The 6,930-nt window shown below is 47.6% G+C and overlaps 1 protein-coding gene across 1 annotated transcript; it reads left to right on the plus strand.

Moving 5' to 3' along the window:
- Positions 1-5,052: 5,052 nt before the first annotated feature.
- On the plus strand, positions 5,053-5,976 carry LOC308162988 (protein phosphatase 1 regulatory subunit 3E; the record flags this gene model as incomplete). Its single annotated transcript, XM_080537153.1, has 1 exon — positions 5,053-5,976. The coding sequence occupies one exon, from the start codon at positions 5,053-5,055 to the stop codon at positions 5,974-5,976; it is 924 nt and encodes a 307-aa protein (XP_080393279.1).
- Positions 5,977-6,930: the final 954 nt, after the last annotated feature.

Raw genomic sequence — 6,930 nt, forward strand, 5'->3', positions numbered from 1 at the left:
ATAGTAGACAACATAAAAGTGTCAACTGTCGTTTTAGTTTTTCTCTGTAAAGAGTGCATGCAGTCTTTGTGCCAAGAGATTGTCTTTCAGTTGGATTTCTGTTTGCAGCCTTAGTCTGACTGTCGTATTTCTGTTGCCTAAACATGTAGAGCAGGGGAGGCTGGGGGAGGTAGACATCGGAGGACAGGCTCATTGTAATGCATGGAATGGATTGAGGAATAGTATTGATCGTTATTCCATTCCATGCATTACAATGAGTCCATCCTCCGATGTCTACAGCCTCCCCTGGTGTAGAGGGTTGTTATGATCGCCTTGTTGTTTGTCATGTTGAAGCTATGCAGCAGACGGTCAATAAAGTAATGAAAAACAAACCACACCTGAGCTCTCATTGAATGAACAAAATGGGACAGTGAAGTGCTTTTCCTTATTTTGGCTTTACACTCCAAAAGTCTGCTACCCATTTTGTTTGATTTAAAACCCTTTTTCTTTTTTGGGGGTCCAAAAATAAAAAAGCATACACGTTGATTACTTACGCAGGGTAATGTATATGGCAACTAGTTGATCCTTTATAGATTAAATTACCAGCAACATTAGAATGTAATTAAGTTGAAGCATATCTTTTATTGATTTCACACAAGACAGGCTTTCAACAGGCTATTTGTTAGATAAACACCTGGATTAGTATGGCATGGCAGTATAGTTCTATGTAGGCTACTATGTATAAGTCCGTTTCAATAAACAATATTGCAATTCTTGAAGATGGAAACCTAAAAGAGATACTATTTCCACATCCCCACCCATTAGTCACAGAACCAGAATAGTGACTTCCCTGCATGGGTTGGGCAGGGCCATCATTGCCCACTTCATTAGAAAGGTAAAAGGAGATTTGGCAATTGAGATAATGTTTTGTCATACTGAGGAGATGGGCGCAGTGGGGTTCTGACATGAGCTTAATGGCTAATGATGTTATTCTGCTGCTCCAGTGAGTTAATCAAGACGATCTGCATGGTCTCTCTCCGGTCGGTCGGACAATACAATGTTTGTCTGTGTCACTGTCTTGATTAAATCACTGGAGAAGCATAACCGTTTGTTTTTTCTTCTAAGTTATCTATTTGTGTCTTCTGCTCCTCTGACTATATCGGATGTGTGTGAAACCTCTCTTTTCATCTCTGGTGAACATGTATTGTTTACATAACATGTATGATCAGCACAGACCTACAACACTGCTTTTCAGAGGATGTAGCATAGTTGCTGGGTAACAAGAAGAGCACTTGTGAGCACCAGGGAGCCCAGCATTGAAAGCACATCCAACATGTTGAGCTAATCGAGCAATAACACGTGCTTAGTCATTGTAATCATTTGTTTCGTTCCAGTAAGTTTTAGACATTTAACAGACGCCTTTATCCAAAGCGACTTACAACTAGTACATGTGTCTAAGTAAGTGAATCATCTCAGAACCAGAGCACCACTGCCTCCTGTATGTGGACATGAAGCTCTCAGATCCCATAGAGTCCGTATTTCATATGTGTTAGTGGTTTCAGTGTTTGTGACTATACTAAATTAGCTGTGGATTAACCTGAATAACCTTTCGTCTCAGAATACAATTTTCGTACAACCCTTACAGGATTACCCCATACTTGGTCTTGGAAGTCAAAGTTCAGTTTTCGATTCATTCACAGCTTTTAATACAGTCATATAAAAAAGATATGAATATATCTCACAGAAAGCTTTCTTTAATCACAAACCCAGAAGGACTGGGAAAAGTCGAGGTATGAGGAGAAAGCACAGAGGAGAGAGTCTCCGTTCACAGCAGTCTCTGAGGGGAGGCTGGGATGGGGACCCTGGTCCCGAACAGGACGGGCAGCTGTGGCTCTGCACGCATCGTTCTCTTGGTCTTCACTCCGATGTAGAGTCTGTGGCCGCTTCTGGCGCGGAGCTCTGTCCTGGGTTCCTGTTTCAGGTGCCTGACCACGGGGTAGGCGGCGCGGTGCAGGGGCTCGGTGAGGACAGTGAGGGCCGCGTCGTACCTTCTGCGGAAGCTGAAAGCGGAGAGCAGGTGGTCGCTGCCCTGAGAGGGCCAGTACTTGGAGGTGGAGAGGGATCCGTGGTAGGTGTGCTGGTCCTCCCGGGGCGAGCCCGCGTCCGCGGCGGCGTCCGCTCTCGTCTCCTCTCCTCTCTTCGCCCCTTTGCTCTCCTCCTCCGCGGGGGGGGCGACCAGGCCACCGGACCCGGCCTCCGCGTCGTCCTCCCCGACCGCGGTGCTGCGTCCCGAGGCGGCCGCGGCCCTCCCGAGCGAGACGGGGGTCTTCAGCCGTCGCGGCTGAGAGGCTTTGACGGGCGGTAACACGGTGAAGCTGTTGATGATCAGCGTCACGTTCCTGTCCCTCGTTAAAGGACACTCTGTCACCGGGCGGTCGGTCTGTGTAGGGGCCGAGCCAGACGCGGAGTCGCTCAGCTCCCCCGGCTTCCCCTCCTCCTTCCCCTGATCTCCCAGCGCCAGTTGCTGTGTAGCTTTGCGCAGCCCCCGGAGGGCCGGTGACTCCAGGGAGGAGGGGGAGTCTTTCTGCGAGGAGGAGACATGAGAGGTGTGGGGTTTGTTCAGGAAGTCTTCCGGGACAGAGGGAGTGTTTTTGCCCCAGGGCTTCAGGGTGGAGTCACAGCAGGAGGACTCAGGGGCTGAGCTGTCAGAGTCAGGGGGCTCTGAGAGCTTCATGTCCACACACAGGAGGCAGTGGTGGTGCTCTGGGTCTCCAGTCTTGGTCCTCTTCCCTCTCCGTTGGGTCTGAAACAGGCAGGCCAGTGGAGGAGTCCTGCCCCAGCCCTGGATCTGTCTCAACAACAAATGCAGCCGAATTTGAATTCACATACCGTGTTTTTCTATCCATGTTCTCACATCTCTTGACAGGCAATGAGGTTGTACTACGAGTTATAATAAGTATCAAAACAGAGCCAAACAAATCTCACATTTGTTTAGTGTCTACTCATCAAGGTAGCTTTAGTCTATATTGAAGAGGTGTTAGACAGTGGAGGAACTGTGAATTACTACTACTTACGGCTTCATCCCAACCAGGTTGACAGAGGAACTCATATGGCTCCTGGTCTTTGAAGGAGCTGTCCTCGCTGATATCCAGAAGGGCATTGACATGGCATTTGTCAGGCAGTTGGCAGGTCTGGTCCCATGACGTGTCCTCCACTGCCACACTTCTCTCATCGGCCCCTTCCACACGCGGCTGGTAACAGTCCATTATGAGATGGGCCTTTCAGGTTGAAATCTGTTATTGGAAAAAAAACATATCTTAGCTGATAAACACTCATCATCGATACTGCCAGTTTGTATTTATTAGTGCACAGAGATCATGTAATGCAATCAAAACCCATGGAGAAGTTATCATTGTAAACTAGAGTGAATACATAATTTACTACTTGATAGTGCCTATAACGGTACCTGTGACACATTAACAAGATGCTTCCACAATACAGTTGCCTAACTATGATCAAGAGACCAAACTTGTTAAAATGGCTTGTTAAAACTGATAACAGCTGACCAAACATGAAGAAGCTTTTGCTAAAAAGAATAAAGTTTAAACTCTGTGAATTCGGAAAGCTATACTTACCATAAAGAGGGTTGAGGAGAGCGTCATTTTTTCTCACAAGCACTGGCATTCAAGCACTGGCGCTGTCATTCTAGATCGTTACTATCCAACAAGAAGGGTCATAAAATATTGATCGCAACAGTTTTGCAGCTCACAGAGAGACAACCCCAAACAAAAGCGTGCTCAGGTTCGTGGAGGAGACGCCGCTGCCATGACAACACCACTACAAGAGGCCGTGCTGAGACGGAAGTGACGTGATGGAAAACTGGAGGGGGCGTGAGATAGTGGCTGCATTCGTAAATTCGCTCTGAGAGCGCCGGAGCGCACAATGGGTTCTACATCATAGAGCGTCCAAGTAATTTGATTGGACAAGAGGCATTCCATGAGTGCTGATTAGATTTCCATAGCGAATTTACGAACGCAGCTATAGTAGTGGAAAGACAGCTGCAGGCATCCTCCTTACATAATAATAATAATAATAATAATAATAATAATAATAATAATAATAATAATAATACATTTATTTTATAAGGCGCCTTTCATGGCACTCAAGGTCGCCGTACAACAACACATTTAAAAACAGTTACAAAATTCAAAATACAAAATACATAGAAATACCTCTGTGTACATAAGACCATGTACCGTTTTTTAATCCTCACCTGTAAGCATCTTTTTAGAAAAATCTGGAGCATTGCCTCCTCTCATAACTGATTGCCTATTTTGGCATGCAGGCAGGCATGATCTTTTTTGCATGATAATTGATATCTTGAATGATGCCTATTTTTGCATGATATAGTTTTACAGTGTGTGGCTTTAAGGCAACCCCGGTGAAGTATGGCCAATTACGAAATAATACACTCATCCAATAAATACATTTGGATAGGGATATACGTAGATGTGGATGTGGCTACGTTTATAACGCGTGTTATAATCCTTTAAATAAGGTAGTTGTCTGCTTATCTTGAAACCAGGCGCTTTGGATGGTGGCCAAAGTGGAACTTGCAATTCTGCACGTAATGTTCCAGCCAGAGACTACTTCCTTTTCTCGCTGCAGACCGCAGCATAGTGAGCCCTATATAGGACACTTCTCTACAGACTCCAGCATGGTGAGCCATACAGGATACTTCTCTTACTACACGCACTTCAAAACGTAACACTATGCCACTGGAAACGTAGCGCACGCACTGTGATAAGGGAATCCCACATGTTATCTTTTTAATAATGAACGAATTCCGTGCGAGTGAATGGCATTTACAACGACTGCAGGGAGTCTCTGTTGTGTTGAGGTCTAAATACAGCTTGGCCATTATTGGTCCAGAGTTGCACAGTGTCACCATCTGACGCGCGTACGGCGCCTATCTGCGCGTCTGGCTGTGCCACCTGACGGCTTCTTGCAGTCCTGGCTTCTCTGATCACGACCACATCGATTCTGCAGAATCAAACCGGACTCTCCCGCTTTATGGAAACCGAGGCTGTGCGTCCTGCCGTAGTCATGCTGCCTCCCAAGAACTGCCTCCCGAGGAACTACAGCTGCATGGCGGGGCTGTTCGGGAGCTTGGCGGCGGCAAACCCAAGACTAGACGACGCGGATGAGATAGACCTGATCAACGGTACCTGCGACTCCACGGAGGAGAACCATGTGGTGGACGAGAGACCGAGAGGGAGGGAATCCTTCCTCAAACCTCCGCAGAGTCCGAACCTGCGCCGGAGGTGTAAGTCCCTTCCGACCCCCCTAGGTAGAGCCAACCTAGAGATCTCCCGCACCAGGAGTCCAAGCAGCCAGAAGACGGTCCGGTTCGCCGACTCTCTGGGTCTGGAGCTCACCTCCGTGAAGCATTTCGACGATACAGACATGCCCGAGGTCCCGGATCGCATCATAGCCAAATTCAACAGAGGTCCACTCCGTCTCGGGAACTTCGACAAGTTCCCCAGGGGACCGACCCAGTCCATGTTCATGGAATTCCAATTCACGAACCCTGGGACACTGCCTGGCTTTACGGATAAGGTGAAAGAAGTGAATGTGTTGTTAGAAAGTGTCGAAGCGGATGAATTCAGTTTGTCAGGGTTCGTGCGGGTGTTAAACATGGCTTTTGAGAAAAGCGTTTATTTGAGATATTCTCTCAACAACTGGATAACCTTCATGGACAGTCTGGCCTCTTATGTGCCACAGTCAGGCGACGGTGTGACTGACCGATTCGCTTTCAAGATCATCACGCCGGCGTTTCTCGAAGGTGGAGGGACGTTGCAGTTTGCCATTAGGTACTGCGTAAGTGGGGATGAGTATTGGGACAACAATAACGGGAACAACTATAAAGTGCGACGCCACAGGTTTAAGATCTCCCCTCCGCGGGAGTGGGAGAACGGCTGGATCCACTTCATCTAGCCTCCGATCCGTGCGTCTCCACCAGCGCACCGTGTGCGTGTTTAGCGCGCTATCTCCACTGGCACCGCTTTACCTTAACGACGAGTATAGCCTCTACTAAACATTCTCGACTGCCGTTCTCAGCTGTACACTGGCATTTTTTTACATCAGACGTTTTTTTTCTTCTCCCACCACTCTCACAACTTTATGTCATTTGTCACATGCTTGGGCAGATTGTGCCCCTTCCTGCCCGGTTGGTGTGATGTGAAATTGCTGTATGATAATATGCCTTGATTTGGGGGGACTTGGTATGCCTATAGTGCAGTGCCCTTTGTTAGGGCACGACCATGCTCTTATGTAACGGAGAGACACGTGCCGTGGAAAACGTGCCGGGAATATATCCTACCAATTTTACGCATCACTGTTTATTCCCCAAGACGCAACTGTTTTCACTGCAACGGCCACGTTTGACTATTGGAAAAGCTTTCAAAGCCCCGTGTGGTGTGATGCCCTGGCATTATTAACGTCTGCGCATGCAAGATAACGGGAAACTGAGAAAATACTGTACAAGTTGAAGGCAGCAAGCCCCTTTGTTCGCATGACATTGCATCCATCCGTGCACCTGTCGTTAAGTGCGAGATCCTGTCGGTCCTAGCCTCCGCCGGCCGGTTTGTAGCCCTGCTCTCTCCTCGTCTGAACACTCTCATCAGCAGCATGGGAGGGGGTAGCAAGGTGGAAGGCACACGATGTTCCCGCAGAGTCGAAAAGGGAAATCTGTGGCTATTTGTGGCATTTATCGAAGCGATTAATTCCGATGGTTGCACTCATAATCTTTTCATTTTCTTGGATGCCTTATGTAGTAGCCTACAAATCCTTAGGAAAAACCGGACAGCTGTGCGTTTTGCTGTGCGTTTTTTTTGTTTCAACTATTGGAGCTCATTATTTTAATGATGTAACCCTCTAGCTCCTCTCCAC

This window comes from Nansenia antarctica, assembly GCF_963989245.1.
Source record: "Nansenia antarctica genome assembly, chromosome: 1".
NCBI lineage: Eukaryota > Metazoa > Chordata > Actinopteri > Argentiniformes > Microstomatidae > Nansenia > Nansenia antarctica.